The 17,839-nt window shown below is 35.7% G+C and overlaps 2 protein-coding genes across 3 annotated transcripts in view; one reads left to right on the top strand and one right to left on the bottom strand.

Annotated features, from left to right (window-relative positions):
* Positions 1-420: 420 nt before the first annotated feature.
* Positions 421-4,141, bottom strand: LOC121865263 (zinc finger protein 708-like). Its single transcript, XM_042364620.1, has one exon. It carries the CDS (start codon positions 3,906-3,908, stop codon positions 2,943-2,945), a length of 966 nt encoding a protein of 321 aa, XP_042220554.1. The 5' UTR covers positions 3,909-4,141; the 3' UTR covers positions 421-2,942.
* A 12,893-nt stretch (positions 4,142-17,034) lies between these two features.
* The window catches only part of LOC121865264 (WD repeat-containing protein 35-like), an 88,832-nt gene continuing 88,027 nt past the window's right edge, over positions 17,035-17,839 (top strand). For both annotated transcript variants that reach the window (XM_042364621.1, XM_042364622.1), the window contains exon 1: positions 17,035-17,194. In XM_042364621.1, coding sequence (XP_042220555.1) covers positions 17,056-17,194 — 139 coding nt within the window. In that variant the 5' untranslated portion in view covers positions 17,035-17,055. The remainder of the gene's footprint in view (positions 17,195-17,839) is intronic.

Below are 17,839 nucleotides of genomic sequence, written 5' to 3' on the forward strand. Positions count from 1 at the left end.
CTCCACCGTCTGTGCCCCGGTGTTTCATCTGCTGTATCAAGACATATCAGCCGCTGTCGCTCGGGTGAGGAGTTGGACGGACGATTCCCCCTGAGAGTGGATCAGTGTGTTCTGGAACCTTCCCCAGGGCCACTGCCCTAGGAACTATCAGTTCATTGTTTGATTCCTTTAAATGCTGACTCCCTTTTATTGTTTGATTCTATCAGTTGACTCCCATTAATTGATTGATTCAATTAATTGCTGACTCCCATTAATTGTTTGCTTCCTTTAATTGTTTGCTTCCCTTAATTGTTTGACTCCATTAACTGTTTACTGCATTAATTATTTGACTCCCGTAATTGTTACTTGATGTTTGTTGAGTGGTGTCAGAGTTTTGTGTTATATTTTTTATAGTAAAGAGATGTCAATCTCAAACGGCTGTTTGTTATTCCACATAAAACCATGGTCCTTGACTTTCCTTTATTAAGATCCTGATTAATCTGGTAAGGGATTTCTATACCTAAGTCCCAGGCCTTTACAATAAACAATACATATAAAGATAATACAAAGAAACACAATGATAGATAAATAAAATATAAATATCAAGAATGATTTATTATGAGATGTTAGGTTGTGTAACATCACCATTATGTATTATTCAATGGTGATTTTGACTCAACAAGACACGATGCGAGATTGTGCCCCCACACACACACAGCCACGCTCCACAACTATACAGTACTTATACAGGCATACCCTGATAACCAACGCATATAGGGACAGGAAAAAGTCACTGGTTAGTGAATCAAGAGTTATTGAAGCAATTGGTCCCATAAGAATATAACAAATTCAATTTCCATCTACCCTTGACTTATGTCTGTACTGTACACTGCCAAGCAAGAAAATAAAGCAGTCATATAATGCAAGCATAATAAGCCTTAAATAAGCAATGTAAGGCATAAATTGAGACAGTTATCTACCGTATTTGCTGGCGTATGATGCATAATTTTTTTTTAAATGTCTCACAAATCACTCTGCGTCTAATGCGCCCGTATTACGGATGGGAGGCCGAGGATCATAGGCGGAGGTGCCTAGCCAGAGAGTCTGGGGCGAGAAGTTGTCCACTAAGCAAAAAAATTATGTTACTAATAATAAAATACTGTACTGAATAACAAGCCAAATTATCACAAACTTATGGCAAATTTGCCATAGACATAAATAATGGCTTATATTGACTTAACAGCAGAGGGAAGCTCACATCATCTCACTGTACCTCCTTCCCCAGCATACGTAACCCACAACAGATACATGTCTTACATTATTTAATGACTGTGTTGCCTTTAAGAAACATTTGTTTATTATCTACATGAAAAATGCCCCTAGAAAGATTCAAGAAATGTTAACAGAAAGTTCAGCCGCCAATCAGCCATTTGCAATGAGTCGATGACGCCAAAACAATAGCGATGGTGCTACACCCTGGTGGCCAATCGTGGCACCACAAAACATCTCATCTAAAATACGAGTTTCACATCCTGTAGGTAATTCTCTTGACCAAAATATAAACAAGCCACACAGCTGCTCTGATCAGAGGTACAGTTGGGTTAGCATAATGTAACTATATATGATTTCCTACTTGATTGCAGTATATATTGTATTTACTTGGACAAAATCATATGTTATCCCCTACAAAACCACTATAAAATCACTTTTAATAATTGTGTGACAAAGCATTAAAAAAAAAAAAAAAAATATCCACAAAATATCCTTGTAAAATAAGGGTGCATCTTATGCGGTGATGCATCTTATTTGCCGGAAAATGCGGTTCCTGTGTTGAGGATGGTAGAGACAGTCTAGGGTAGCAAGTTCAACTCTACCACACTTTGCTCGTCCATCACCACTCTTATTACACTTATCACATCACATAAAGTTTTCCAGCACAAGAGGAACTATCATTGGGGTGTTTAGGCATGATTGAGTAACACACTAAGTAGGAAAAAATAAAAAGCACGAAGTCAGAGACACATAGTATGTGTAAACAAGAGCAAAGATGGCGGGAATGAGTGTGAGGCAGTGCGTACAGCACTCTGGTGGCAAGAATTCACACCAGACCAACACTGCCAATCGTCGGATCTCTGGGGTATCAACGAAACTTGCAGGGTATTTTTCCTATATGAAATTGTCGGTTATGTGAATCAGTGGACAACGGGATGTCGGTTATCAAGGTTCACCTGCAATTGAATTATTCTATACATTATATACTGTACATATAAATTCACAAAAGAGTTTAAGATTGGACAAAATCATAAACTTATGCCCAAATCTTGGTGCAAATTATAAATCTAAACCCTGTGGCTTCTTGAGCATTATGTACTTTTGAGGTTTGGATTTTTTAGCTTTCTCCTTTATGACAATCAAACTTAGAGCCATATTTTGCTTACATTGGTGCTTGATCCCTTCGGTAAACATTCTATTCATAGCACAAATCTTACTGGTAGCTGGACACCTACTGCTGCTCCTCTAAGGCATCAGGGCTCTTATATATGAATCCACAGACTCACTGGAAAGGCTCAACCAGTGGTGGTGGGCAAGTGTTTAACTGTCATATAATGCAAAGTTTTAAGTGGCAACAGGACATGACTGAAGTCAACAGCATCAACATGGCTGGGTCTACCTGTGACCATTACTTGTTAACAAAATTATTGTGCAAGTTCTACTAGACTCAGAATACACCTCAACTAACACAAGTTTATTTAAAAAAATATTCTTTCATGTCATGGTAAAGTACTAAGGCCACGGTAAAAGAAATTTACATCTTAAGAGCAGATAATTACTGTTTAATATCTAGAAAAGTGGCACTTCTCTTTATTTTTTCTACATTCATAGAGTTTGTTCAGGTGGTTTTATATTGATGTATATCACTGTATTCAAGTTTATGTATTACATTTACCTTCTGCTAAAGCCATTCAAGCATTCATTGAATTCTGTTTACATTTTTCATGCACAAGTTTATGAGCTCTGAGAGACCGCTTCCAGGAGAAACATTTCCCACATTCCTCACATTTAATTTTTTTTTTACCACTGTGGAGAGTCATGTGACTCTTGAGATCACTGTTAGTTACAAAATGTTTCCCACACTCCTCACATTCAAACTCTTTTATACCATAGTGTCTAAGTATGTGTATCTTGATTTCATTCTTGCGTGAAAAACATTTCCCACACTCCTCACATTTGAACTCCTTTATGCCACTGTGTCCAAGTATGTGCATCTTGAGAGTACTCTTACGTGTAAAATGTTTCCCACATTCATCACATTCAAACTTTTTGAGACCACTGTGCATAAGTTTGTGTCTACTGATATCACCTTTTTTTGCAAAATACTTCCCACATTCATCACATTCCAAAGTTTTGATATCATTGTGTACAAACATGTGTTTATTGAGATCACACTTTTGTGCAAAATGTTTCCCACATTCAGGACATTCAAATTTTTTGATACCATTGTGTACAGATGAGTGTGCCTTAAGACCAACCTTTTGAGCAAATTGTTTCCCACATTCATCACACTGAAACTCTTTTTTACCACTGTGTAAGAGTATGTGTGACTTTAGATAATTTTTACTTGAAATATGTTTTCCACAAATGTCACATTGAAACTCTTTTATACCACTATGTCCAAGCTTGTGTGTCCTGAGGTAACTCTTTTGTGCAAAATGCTTCCCACATTCATCACATTTGAACTTTGTTACACCCTTGTGTACAAGTTGTATGTGCCTCTTGAGACCCTGCTTACGTGAGAAATGTTTCCCACATTCATCACATTCCACATCTTTCTTACCATTGTGTATGAGTAAATGTTTCTTAAGAGTAGACTTTAGGAAAAACCATTGGCCACATTCCTCACAGGATAACTTTTTTTCTCTGCTTGACATTGTGTAGTCTCTGGCAGGATATATCAGCCCGGGGTAATGTCTGACAGGTTATATCAGTCTCAGGTAGTCTCTGGCAGGTTATATCAGCCTGGGGTAGTCTCTGGCAGGTTGTATCAACATGGGGTTGTCTCTGACAGGTTATATCAGCCTCAGGTAGTCTCTGGCAGGTTGTATCAACATGGGGTTGTCTCTGGCAGGTTATATCAGCCTGGGGTAGTCTCTGGCAGGTTATATCAGCCTGCAGTAGTCTCTGGCAGGTTATATCAGTCTCAGGTAGTCTCTGGCAGGTTATATCAGCCTGGGGTAGTCTCTGGCAGGTTGTATCAACATGGGGTTGTCTCTGGCAGGTTATATCAGCCTCAGGTAGTCTCTGGCAGGTTATATCAGGCGGTAGTCTCTGGCAGGTTATATCAGGCGGTAGTCTCTGGCAAGTTATATCAGCCTGGGGTAGTCTCTGGCAGGTTGTATCAACATGGGGTTGTCTCTGGCAGGTTATATTTGTTGTTGAGAAAACAGATGATGACCAGGTAGTTGAGTCAATCTTCCCAACTGCCTAGAATGCACAGGAAAAATACACCATTAATTTACATCTATTAATAGGATATTCTGGCAATGATACACATATATAAAACTATACCAGTATGGGGTAAATATACATATAAAACTATACCAGTATGGGGTAAATATACATATAAAACTATACCAGTATGGGGTAAATATACACTTAAAACTATACCAGTATGGGGTAAATATACATAAAACTATACCAGTATGGGGTAAATATACATATAAAACTATACCAGTATGGGGTAAATATACATATAAAACTATACCAGTATGGGGTAAATATACATATAAAACTATACCAGTATGGGGTAAATATACATATAAAACTATACCAGTATGGGGTAAATATACATATAAAACTATACCAGTATGGGGTAAATATATATAAAACTATGCCAGTATGGGGTAAATATACATATATACCAGTATGGGGTAAATATACATATAAAACTATACCAGTATGGGGTAAATATACATATAAAACTATACCAGTAAGGGGTAAATATACATATAAAACTATACCAGTATGGGGTAAATATATATAAAACTATACCAGTATGGGGTAAATATACATATAAAACTATACCAGTATGGGGTAAATATACATATAAAACTATACCAGTATGGGGTAAATATACATATAAAACTATACCAGTATGGGGTAAATATACATATAAAACTATACCAGTAAGGGGTAAATATACATATAAAACTATACCAGTATGGGGTAAATATACATATAAAACTATACCAGTATGGGGTAAATATACATATAAAACTATACCAGTATGGGGTAAATATACATATAAAACTATACCAGTATGGGGTAAATATACACTTAAAACTATACCAGTATGGGGTAAATATACATATAAAACTATACCAGTATGGGGTAAATATACATATAAAACTATACCAGTATGGGGTAAATATACATATAAAACTATACCAGTAAGGGGTAAATATACACTTAAAACTATACCAGTATGGGGTAAATATACATATAAAACTATACCAGTATGGGGTAAATATACATATAAAACTATACCAGTATGGGGTAAATATACATATAAAACTATACCAGTATGGGGTAAATATACATATAAAACTATACCAGTATGGGGTAAATATACATATAAAACTATACCAGTAAGGGGTAAATATACACTTAAAACTATACCAGTATGGGGTAAATATACACTTAAAACTATACCAGTATGGGGTAAATATACACATAAAACTACAGGTTGTACCTCTCTAGTCCGGCATTCTGTGGTCCGGAACGATTTTAGTTTGTCCAATAGGTAGATAGGCAGCTTGCTTCTTCTTCTTCTTTTTTTTTTTTTTTAACTTATCTGAATTATTATTATTATTACAGGAGTATTAAATGTTTGCCCCTCAGGCCCCAACGTGGGTCAGTGACCTATGCCCGGGTAGGCTACTCCCCGTAAAAAACAACAACAACAAAGCTGCGGGAAATTAAGGTTTGTTTTACATCCGGCAGTTCGGCTGCTCTCTCTCTCTGCTTGTCTATACAGAGTACAACATTTAACCCTTCCATATATATGAGCAGTAAATAAGTGTTTTCATATTCTTATGTAGAGTAATGACGATATGTTTTCACATGTGTGCACTTACATACACGCAGTCTCACTTTTCTTTTACCATTAATGGTTAGCTACTTATATTGTTCCATTTATTAACATTAAATAACATTACAGGTACAGTACTCCCTCTTTATCGACGGATTTTTTATAGACGGTTTCGATTATCGACGGATTATTTAGCCGGATTTTTATTTTGAAATGTGCTTGATATAATCCATTCACGGAAATGTAATATTTTTGCTAAAATGACGTATGTATTACAGTGGAAAGTGGGATCAAATCGTGACGAAAACAATGACTTGCGCTTTCTTTCGTTCAAAAGATGTTACCGTAATCACTTTTCGAATGGTTTAGTTAAAAAACTGTTGTATTGTATTACAATAATATCCTAATTGACTTGAATAAATATTACGATACCATATTTCTGAATATTTTCATTAAAATCCATCAAAATCATTTTCTTTGTCATCGTCTGCAGCACCACACAGCTTCTCCCAGTCCTCTCCTTGAACAGGGCTACAGGGTACACGTGTTTTTCGAATCGTTTTCAGTTAAAAAATTATTACATCACACGTATATTTTACCTAAACTGCGCCTGAATGAATATATTCTCGGAAATAAATAGTAGTTTTGCTGAAACGTGACGTATTTCAATGTAAAATAGGATAAAATACATGACGAAAACAAAAGACTTTACCTAACCTTCCAATGTTCTTGAGATGTTACTCGTTTTTTTAATAGTTTTCGGTTAAAATTCTGTTATATTACAATGATATTCTATTCATACTGTGCTTGATATAATACATTCACGGAAATGTAATATTTTTGTTGAAATGACGTATGTATTACAGTGGAAAGTGGGATCAAATCGTGACGAAAACAATGACTTGCGCTTTCTTTCGTTCAAAAGATGTTACCGTAATCACTTTTCGAATGGTTTAGTTAAAAAACTGTTGTATTACAATAATATTCCCTCCTAATTGACTTGAATAAATACTTGAATGGAAATATACAATATTTTTGTTGAAACTACCCGCGTTTCAGTGTAAAGTGTTGTAATAATAAATGGTAAACAATTTGCCTTGGGCATCCGGATTTTTGGACTTTTACTGTACTGTACACTGTTTTGTTTACTGTAAGGACCGATGTTCACTTCAATAAATGAAATCGTAAGTTTGCTAGTATTTTTGTCCACTTATTATATTATTATTTATACACTATTATTTAAGGTTATGTGTAAAGGAAACGCATTAATGCTTAAAGGTACATTTATTCAACATATGCTAATAATAGTTAGAAAAATTACGTAACCATCACGGTATCGACGGTTTCTTTATCGACTGCCGTTTACAGAACGTAACCCCCGTCGATAAAGAGGGAGTACTGTACTTCAAACAACCATATTATTTTTTTTACATTAATTTTACTACAGCTACAATCAGGGTCTTATTTTCTTCAGTTTTATATGTAGAACCAATGAGTCACTGGTTTTAAAAGCTTTAACATAAACAATGCCAGCAGCCGTCTCGTCTTCTCGTGTGTTTTAATATTCCACGTATTATTAATAAATTGTAATGTTAATTTTGCACACACAAACATTAATTCAATAAAAACAAATTCAGAAACATTAATTATAATATATATGAACAGTAAATAAGTGTTGCTTTCATATTCTTATGTAAAGTAATGACGATATGTTTTCACGTGTGCGCACTTACATATGCGATCTCTCTTTTTCTTTACCATTATCGTTCCATTTATTAACATTAAATAACATTACTTAAAACAGCCATATTAATTTTACTACACCTACAACCAAAGTCTTATTTTCTTCAGTTTTATATGTAGAACCAGTCAGTCACTGGTTTTGTAATCAACGAAAACAATGCTGTCATTTCCTCGTGTGTTTTAATATTCTACGTATTATTAATGAATTGTATTGCTAATTTTGCACACATAAACATTAATTCAATAAAAAAGACATTCAGTAATAAACAATAATGAATCTTTTGTACATAAGAGAAATGATGCTGTTTACACGATTATGCACGTCGTCTGCAAGTTGGAGGGCCGTTCAAACCCGTCGAAATTCAAGTTTCCGCCGTCAAAAGTTGTATTTATTTTTTTGTGTGTGTGTTCCAATAAAATACGTTGAATTAAAAACTCGCGAAATTTGAGAAGCTACTATACAACATTTAACCCTTCAATATGCCTTAAAAGAGACCATGATGCAGAGAAAGTGGTGTTAGTGCTTCCAAGCATAAGCACAAGTCACTATCTATCCAGGTAAAAGGGTGAATTTCCATGGTCCGGCACCAGTTAGGTCCCGAGGTTGCCGGACTAGAGAGGGACAACCTGTATACTAGTATGGGGTAAATATACACATAAAACTATACCAGTAAGGGGTAAATATACACATAAAACTATACCAGTATGCGGTAAATATACATATAAAACTATACCAGTATGGGGTAAATATACATATAAACTATACCAATATGGGATATATATATATACACACTGTGATGCGCCGGTTAACGTCAGACCGAGCAACATCCGATCGCATATGTCTGTGCCCCCCCCCCCAAAAAAAAATCCGCGACGCCGACTGGATTACAACTCCACAACCCCCTGACGGAGACACGATGATCCTCCCCATACTGATCAGATATTATGTGTTAAAGGAATATGCTTCCTTCCTTAGGCTCTTTTTTAAGCATCTGCCTCCAGGTGTAATGTTAACCTACATCTATTGAACATAAAATCTTTCACCTACTAATTGACAATAACACATTTGCTGTAATCAGACATATCTAGTTGCCTCAACAATTGCACCCCCAGTTGCAATTGGGGTTGCAATTTCAAATTCTGTGGCATTACTAAGATTAGTGAAGTCTCTGGTGCACTCAAAGATTAAGAGAGAAAATGGAGGACTCAGCAACCTGACGTGAGAGAAAACGGACTCCTATGACGGGGGACCAAATAAAAAAAGCATAGCTTTGTAATAAACTTAGCCATGCCTATGTGTGTTTATGATATTTACCATAACATTATATATATATATATATATATATTTACTGTAGTGGGTATAAATGGTCGTAAAATGGGAAACTTGGGGTTGGGTCTTGGGTGTCTGGAACCAATTAGAATAAATCCCATAGGTTCTGTACTTTCGTTATCGGCGGGGTCCCAATTAGGCGCGATAACCAAGGGATGACTGTACTGTACTGTATATACTTGTGACACTGGCCAGTTGCTTCTGGTGTTATGGTACAGGGGTACCAAGTGACAGCACTAGGATCCCGCTTCCTCTATCAAGGAATAAACAATTAGAATTGAAAAAAAAAAACATTCAAATAATGGGACCTAGCGAACCTAAATGGCCCTAGAGCGGGCACAGTCACGTATGCATCGCGTATTCTTATAGATTGTGCTGCCAGGCGTACGTTATCTAGTGAATTTAGTCAATATTGTACAGTAACAATGGACCTAAGTGCAAACCTGTATTGTACATGTACTAAATGATTACGGTACTAAAATTGTTATGTCTATTGCAAATATAGCTTGTTTATACAGGTATTCAAATAAATTACTATCTTACAAGAATCCCTCCAATGTAAGTTATATTCACCCAGGTCGTTTGGGTGGAAAATTATGAGAAGAGCTTAGTCACTCTTAGGTAATGATAAATAAACACGCAGGCAGGCCTTCAGCGCCAACTGTCAAATCTTATCTCAAATAAATAAACAAACAAACGCCAGACATTCTGTCACCTCACCTCCAGCCCCCTCTTCCCACCCTTCTTGTGTACCCAGACAAAAGATTGGTGATTTCTTTATGTTTATTTTATATAATATCTCAGACTAAAGTTAGGATAATATAATTTGCATTGCTGAAATCCTTGCAAGACAGAGATTAATTTGAATATAAGCGTCATATATTTTGCTCAAGATATAAAAAATGTAGTACATTAGTGTACAATACTGTAGTACATTTTATAAAAAGTTTTTCAACTGTATTTTTGGGTAGATTTACATAAATTTCTTCATTTATTTTCATCCATTTACATGCACACACCATACTAAAAGAAACGTAAAATAAATTAGTGCAAAGCTGGAGTGCACATGTACTAATTTGATTACGGTACTAAAATTGTTATGTCTAGTGCGAATTACAACATGTTTATATTCAAATAAATCAGTATCTTACAAGAATCCCAGCTATGTTAATTATATTTTCCTAGGTCATATCACTGGCATTTTAAAATGAGAGAAGCTTAGTAGGACTGTTAAATAAACACACAGAGACCTTCACCTCAAACTTATCACCTCAACCCCCCCACCAACCCCTCGCTGGGTGGCGGAGCCGTCAGTCCCCCCCCCCCAGCCAGGCTTTTAGGCTTACAGTTTTTATCTTATATAATATCTCAGACTAAAGTTAGGAGATTATAATTTGCATTGCTGGAATCCTTGCAAGACAGCCAATAATTTGAATATAAACGTCATATATTTTGCTCAAGAGATAAAAATTGTTGTACATTAGTGTACAGTACTGTAGTACATTTTATAAAAAAAGTTTTTCAACTGTATTTTTGGGTAGATTTACATAGATTTCTTCATTTATTTTCATCCATTTACATGCACACACCATACTAAAAGAAACATAATAGAAATAAATGACCTTAGTGCAAAGCTGGAGTGCACATGTACTAATTTGATTACGGTACTAAAATTGTTTTGTCTAGTGCAAATTATAGCATGTTTATATTCAAATTAATCAGTATGTTACAAGAATCCCAGCTATGTTAATTATATTCACCCAGGTCATTTCACTGGCTTTTTATAAGAGAGAAGCTTAGTCACCTAAGAACTGATAAATATACACGCGTTAGACCTGGGCCTGTGCCAACTGTCAAACGTACTACCTCCCCTCCCCCCACGCCCCCTCGCTCGCTCCCACCCTCTCCCCCCATCTGCTTGGCGTTGCTGGAATCCTTGTAAAACAGTGAATAATTTTAATATAAACGTCATGTATTTTGCACAAGAGATAAAAATTAATCACCTGTATCACATTACAGTAGTGATTTAAGAGTAAAAGTGTATATGTACATATATAGTATTCCACATACACGTAAGTATAAATACAAAGTTTATGTGATGATCGGACAACGTCATTGATTAAAGAATCCATTTCAAACGTATCTAGAGACACGATAACGTATATGATATGTCTGCGATGTGTTAATGTGTTTACTCATAGTTATCAGCATATATACCTGAATCACGCGCACCTACAGTGATTTACTTGCATATATATATATATATATATATATATATATATATATATATATATATATATATATATATATATATATATATTTATATATATATATATATATATATATATATATATATATATATATATATATATATATATATATATATATATATATATATATATATATATATACAGTTGTACCCCACTTGGTCAGAACCCAGAGGTCCCGCGTTAAGTGAAAACCGCGTTAAGTGAACAACAGAACATATGGGATTAATTCCAATAGAAACCCAGCCCGACCCCCAAACTCCACTTTTGAAGGCACATACCTATGTTGTAGTAAAAATAACATCTTAATTTTATGATGGTACATGCACACAATTAATACTTAAGAGAAATAGAGAAATACAGTCGCCAAGTTAATGTCCATTCAAATAATGGACTCAACTCCCTCCCCCTCTCACACTACACAGCCGGCTAACAGATGGTCGGTCGGTCCCTCCCTTCCCCCCCCACCCCCCACCAACCGTCCCAAGGAGATGTGTGGGATAACCTCAAACTAAAGTTAGGAAAATATAATTGACATTGCTGGATTCCTTGTAAGACCAGGAATATTTTGAATATAAATGTCATATAATTTGGACAAAAGATACCATAGTTACCTAGAGAAAAATTTTTATCTAAAAATTGTAAGTTTGAAGCAAAATATATGATGTTTATATTCAAAATGATCACCAAATTATAAGAATTCCAGCAATGTAAATCATATTCTGACCGGGTAATTTGTATGAATTTTATGAGCTAAAACAAATATCTTCAGTTAATAAAAAAAAAATAATCTTCACGACACTATCTGTCAATCAAAGTACCCCACCTTGCCTCCCCCCCTCTTCCAACCGCGCGGTCAGTCCCAACCCTCCCCCCCACCCCCCACCAATCCTCCCTTCCAGAGTTTTTAACATTTAGTATTAAATAATACCTCAGATTAAAGTTAGGATAATATAATTGACATTGCTGGATTCCTTGTAAGACCAGGAATATTTTGAATATAAATGTCATATATTTTGGACAAAAGATACCATAGTTACCTAGAGAAAAATTTTTATCTAAAAATTGTAAGTTTAAAGCAAAATATATGATGTTTATATTCAAAATGATCACCAAATTATAAGAATTCCAGCAATGTAAATTATATTCTGACCGGGTAATTTGTATGAATTTTATGAGCTAAAACAAATATCTTCAGTTAATAAAAAAAAATAATAATTCTTCACAGGGTAACAGATGGTCGGTTGGTCCCTCCCTCCCCCCCACCCCCCACCAACCGTCCCAAGGAGATGTGTGGGATAACCACTAAATTTTAATAAATAATACCTCAAACTAAAGTTAGGATAATATAATTGACATTGCTGGATTCCTTGTAAGACCAGGAATATTTTGAATATAAATGTCATATATTTTGGACAAAAGATACCATAGTTACCTAGAGAAAAAATTTTATCTAAAAATTGTAAGTTTAAAGCAAAATATATGATGTTTATATTCAAAATGATCACCAAATTATAAGAATTCCAGCAATGTAAATTATATTCTGGCCTGGTAATTTGTATGAATTTTATGAGCTAAAACAGGCAGTCAGGCAGAGTGGCGGGTGGGGCAAATCTAAAAATAGCGTCTCGGACACTCACCGCGTATATGTGGAAAAAATCCGCGTTAAGTGAAAGTTCAGCTTTGGCAAGGCACCGCGTATATGCGAAAACGCGTTAAGTGAAACCGCGTTAGGCGGGGTAAAACTGTATATATATATATATAAAATAATATACAAATATGGGGTATATATAGGGCGGCCCAGGGTTGTTATGATTTAAATCAAATGATTTAAATCAAAATGATTTTTTTACTAATAACTGTTTTCTCTTTTTATTCTACATGATTGAAAAGTATATGCAATGCAGCAGGCTAATAACATTATTTGGATTTACAGAATTATGTACTGTACTATAGTCTGTTCTCTCCAGTTTTGCGAAACTTTGATCATATCATAAGGTCTCATTATTAATGTATATATTTACATGAAAAATATTGTTAACTAAGATAATAAATACTATTGAAATTCAGAAGAACTGTAGTATTCTCTTCTCCCGGCATTATATATCAGTCAATAAAGAGCAAGGGGCTGTACATTTTTGCAAAGCTAGAGTGAACAGGCTGTAGGTGCTAGGCTATACATATTCAGATATTCTATTTTTATCACTTAGTATGTTCTTTTTAAACAACATAAATATTATTTCTGATCAAAGAAGCATAACTGGTTTTGTGACAAAAACAGTGGAGCACGAATAGTTTATCAAGATGATTAAAATGCTAAGACCAGGATATGTTCCACCTAATAAGACATCAAATTGGAGGGTCTCTTTTGGATCAAGCCTATGATTCAGTGATTAAGAATTATTCAGAAGAACTTAGTGGGAAAACAGTTTGCATGGCCATTAGGGTGTCATAGGAGGGAAGATCAGCTAAAACTAATGGCCCATCACTTTTTTGGTAGATTTTAGTGTATATAAACAGAAAATAATTTCAGTTTCAATATTTTGCAACCTTTTGCTAGGTAAATTTTAGCGTGAAATTTATCGAAAATCTAACGTACAGCTGCATTAGTGCATTACAATTAAATAGTGAACATTGCTTTCTGACTTCATTCTTTAACAACCCAACTAACAATATTTTTTCTGTTTCAGATTCTGATGCATTTATAAGTTGATAATATTTGCGATGGCTGCTTGTGTCAGGACGAGGAACCAAAAATCCAGCCATCTCAGTCACTATCTTGGGTCTGGGAGAGAGCTCCTGAAGTCGGAGTTGCCTACATTGAGAGATGCTTTGAGATCACAGAAGATGGGATAAATGCACTCATACTGTCCTGTATAACCCCAGCAATGCTGTCAGCACATACCGAGGCGTCCCGAGTGGAAAAGCAACATTCATCCCAAGGAAAGTCGGTGAAGAATTCTCGCAAGGATTGCCAGCTTGCCCTCCGATAGTGCCATAGTTGACGTTTAGAGGGGGTGGGGGAGGTGGTTGTGCCCATTTTGATTTAATAGAAATAAGGTTGTGATCAGAAGACCCCAAGGGGGCAGAAATTGAGTATGAACAGTGTGAGGGGTTAGAGGTAAAACAAAGATCAAGAATGTTACAAGTTGATCGTGTCGATCAGGAACGCGTGTAGGGTGTTTGATTATTATTTCCAAATCATTAAGTAGGGAAAAAGAGAGTGCCTCAGCTCCACCTGGGTCATCCCTTGCAGAGCCAAGCCACTCTCTGTGATGTACATTGAAATCCCCTAGGTAGAGGATCTCGGTGTTGGGGTGTGTGGATAGCAATGACTCATGGCAAGAATTAAGATAGCCCAAGAGTTCGAAATAGTTGGTAGAGTTGGGAGAACAGTATAAGAAACAAAGAAAAATAGTCACAGTTGGTAGAGATACTTTGAGCCAGATGACATCATAAAGGGAAGATTCAAGATCTGTGAGTCGAGCTAAAGGTGTACGTGTGTTGCAGTAGGCGCATACACCTCCCTTAGAACGGAAAGAGGTATAAAGGTTGTAGTTGGAGACTTGAAAAGGTTTGGGTGAACCTGCTTTGGTCAGTTGAAGTTCGGAAAGTAGTAAGAGGTCGGGGGAAGAGATTAATAAATGGTGCTCCACAGAAGGAAAATTGGATTTCAGGCCGCGAATGTTGGAAAAATGAAGTGTGAAAAAAGCCGATCCTCCAGTAACCGCTGTGCCGTCAGTTGAGGCCCCAGTAGCTTGATGATGATCTGGTCGGCCTTGGGGTCCACAACCTTCCCAACCAGTGGAACCCATCCGAGAAGGCCCAGCTTCAATATTAATATCAACTGACTTAGGAGAATAAAAGAGATTGAATAAAACAGATCAAGAATGAGTACGGTTATATTTGTGGTGTTGTCAATAGTAAGAGAGACAGTTGAGACCCTGCAATTGTGGGTAATTGAGGCAGAAAGATAGATCAGCAACCTGGGACTTGATCACATTTTTCGTAATGCCATATGACAGCAGGGTCTACCATTAGGCAATACATTATGCTTCCAATATCTTCCCAGGCAGTAGTACCTCCCTGTTTGGTAGCTGCCTACTACCTACTACCTGCATCTCCATATGCCCTGGTTTATTCACTAATCAGTTGCCTAAGTTCAAAAGTAGCCAATTCAAGCCAGCATTTATCAATTAATTTTAAAATAGAAATTATAAAGTAAAATGTTATAAGACAATGGTTTAGTAGTGCTGTTAAAGTCTGTGCTGTGTAAGTGTCTAGTCATGTCACCACAACTACTGCCTCATCACCTCGCCACCTGACTTGTCACCTCACCCTTTCCCTCGTTAGCTCAGCTCGGAATTACATTGATTTTTTACTGTATTATTTTACTTTTTTAGTCTTGTATGTACAATGAAAGACAAAAGTCGTGTCGTGAAATTTGGTGAAAACATATGCCGAAGGGCTAAAACTTTTGGTGCGCTCTGCCTTGTGGTAGGGCTCTCATTATGTTTCACAAGTTATATTTAAGCTTTGGACAAAACAGCGACCCAACTTTTGTCTTTGATTGTACATTTAAAGATATATTTATATTTGTACAGTAATGATAAATAGACCCAGAGCATAAAAATCCTACGTTACCCAAGCGGTTGGTCTTCCCACCCACGCACCAACCGTGTGAGAATGCAGCTAAACATGTTGCAATCTTTCATAATGCAGGGAACCCTTGTTCCCAGGCCCTGAGCAGAATGGTTTAGAGTGATTTTCTCCCCATTTTCTCAGATTTTTCAGTAATTGCACATTATTTCATTTGCTCCCAGACCCAGAAATAAAAATTTGGACAGAATTTCTGAAACCCGGAGTTAAGATGATTTCCGAAAAAAATTTGAGCAAATTTAAATTCCGGCTATTGGAGAGTTCCGGTTAAGAGGGATTCCAGCTAATAGAGATATTACTTATGTAAGATTTTTTTTTTGCCTTCAGTTCAAATCGGTATTCTTAAAATTTATAATGTATGACTTTGACCTGTTTTTTAAGAACTTTTATTATTTTTTTTTAAACTTACTTTAAAATGCTCTATTAAGAAGCCCAAGGATTATAAAAGTTGATTTGCCAATTCATAGCTTTATTTGTGGATCAACCAATCCTGTCTCAAGCCTTTTCACACCTTTAAGTTTGATATACATGTGTGTGGACTTTCCATGAGGAAAATTCACAGAGGACTATTTTTCCCCCAGCTTATTTATAATAGCCACAATCATTTCTGTCGTGTCAGGTGCAGGAATGTAACTTCATATTCCGTCAAGTTTCCTCTGTACTTACTGGAAGGGAAATACTGTATTACTGTATTGTACTGTACTGCATACACTAATCAATAAAGGTTAGAGCTTGGCTGTTAGGTATAGTAGGAAAAGGTACGCAATATGACATTTAGAACTTAAACATTTAATTTTTAATCAAGTCCCTCCAAAGAGGATCAGCCATCACTGAAGTTAATACCTGATCATTGACTGTGAGTTAAATTATCAGATAGTGCTATGTTTAGGATGTTATACAAATTTTGTATGAATCTTTTATACAGTTTTTGTGTTAGTAATATTAGCCTTAAGCATTTTTTAGCAGATGGAAGTCGAAGTGCAGCCTTGATGGGTTTGTTTGATGAAGGATCTGTACTACCTGGAGACCTACAGAGAGGGGACAATCAGGCCAACATGCTTGATAACCCTTGGAAAGGAGCAGAAGCTTATCATTTTCTCCTTTTGGCACAACGGCAACTTTATGAAGGTTTGTTTATGATGGATTGTAGTGTCTTTTTGGAAATATTTCTGGTGTTATATTGTTAATTATCAATGTTGTATTATTCTAACTTCACTTTCACATTAGCTCTCACAGAATATTTTTTCTTTTGTTTTAAATTGTTAGGTACAGTGGGGTATGCTATAACGAACGAATCCTACTACAAATATTCCTATAACGAATGGTTTTACCTATAAACTTGAGAATGCTATAACGAACGAAACTCCTACAACGAACATTATTTAAAAAAAAATTTTTTTTTTTTTTTTTTACTAATTTATTGTTTTTTTATTACAAATATTAATGATATTCTTTATTTCAGGGGTTTAGATGCATATTTATGCACTTTTTTACAATTTTTACAATTTTATATTATATTTTTCAGTGTTAAGTGGTTGTATTTGGGGGCCTGGAACGGATTAATCCTATAACGAACGAGTGCTATAACGAACAAGGTTCTAGAACCAATTAGATTCGTTATAGCATACCCCACTGTACTATTATCTCCATTATTCTTCTGTTCTTATACCAAATGTTTTCACTGCTTTTAAATTGCTGATATTTTTCTTGAAGTTATCTTTATAATATTCCCCAAGTCATCAACTGACTATCCATCTTGCATACTTTTATCCC

Source organism: Homarus americanus, unplaced genomic scaffold (assembly GCF_018991925.1).
Source record: "Homarus americanus isolate GMGI-L3 unplaced genomic scaffold, GMGI_Hamer_2.0 scaffold21978, whole genome shotgun sequence".
In the NCBI taxonomy this organism is placed as follows: domain Eukaryota; kingdom Metazoa; phylum Arthropoda; class Malacostraca; order Decapoda; family Nephropidae; genus Homarus; species Homarus americanus.